General features: G+C 59.2%; 1 protein-coding gene across 1 annotated transcript in view; it reads left to right on the forward strand.

Moving 5' to 3' along the window:
* Nucleotides 1-343, forward strand: part of LOC119594917 — a gene marked incomplete in the record, with an annotated part of 3,705 nt that overhangs the window by 2,890 nt on the left and 472 nt on the right. The window contains 1 exon segment of the mRNA XM_037943989.1: nucleotides 1-343. Coding sequence (XP_037799917.1) covers nucleotides 1-343 — 343 coding nt within the window.

Consider the following 343-nt stretch of genomic DNA (forward strand, 5'->3'; position numbering starts at 1 on the left):
GAAGGTCGTGGGCGAGAGGGAGGGCCGCTCTTACCCGCCGAGCGCCCACCACCGACGACGGTCCAAGGCCACTTCTGCGGGGAACAAGGTCGGGGTGGAAAAGGCCTCGGGGCTAGAGGAGAAAGAGCCCAGGAAGGAGGTAGTTCCCAGGAAGAACAAGAACGGCAGGAAGAAGTACGGTTTCTTTAACGAAAGAAGAAGCTTCGAGTACTCTAGGACCTTCGGCAGGGACGACGAAGAGCCGGAGAAGAAGGGGGCGCAGAAAGCAGCCGAATCCCTGTCGGCTCCCGCCTCAGGCTTCGACCAAACTCCTGAAATCTCGGACACGAAATTCTTTCCTCGG

The sequence above is a fragment of the Penaeus monodon genome, chromosome 34 (assembly GCF_015228065.2).
Source record: "Penaeus monodon isolate SGIC_2016 chromosome 34, NSTDA_Pmon_1, whole genome shotgun sequence".
NCBI lineage: Eukaryota > Metazoa > Arthropoda > Malacostraca > Decapoda > Penaeidae > Penaeus > Penaeus monodon.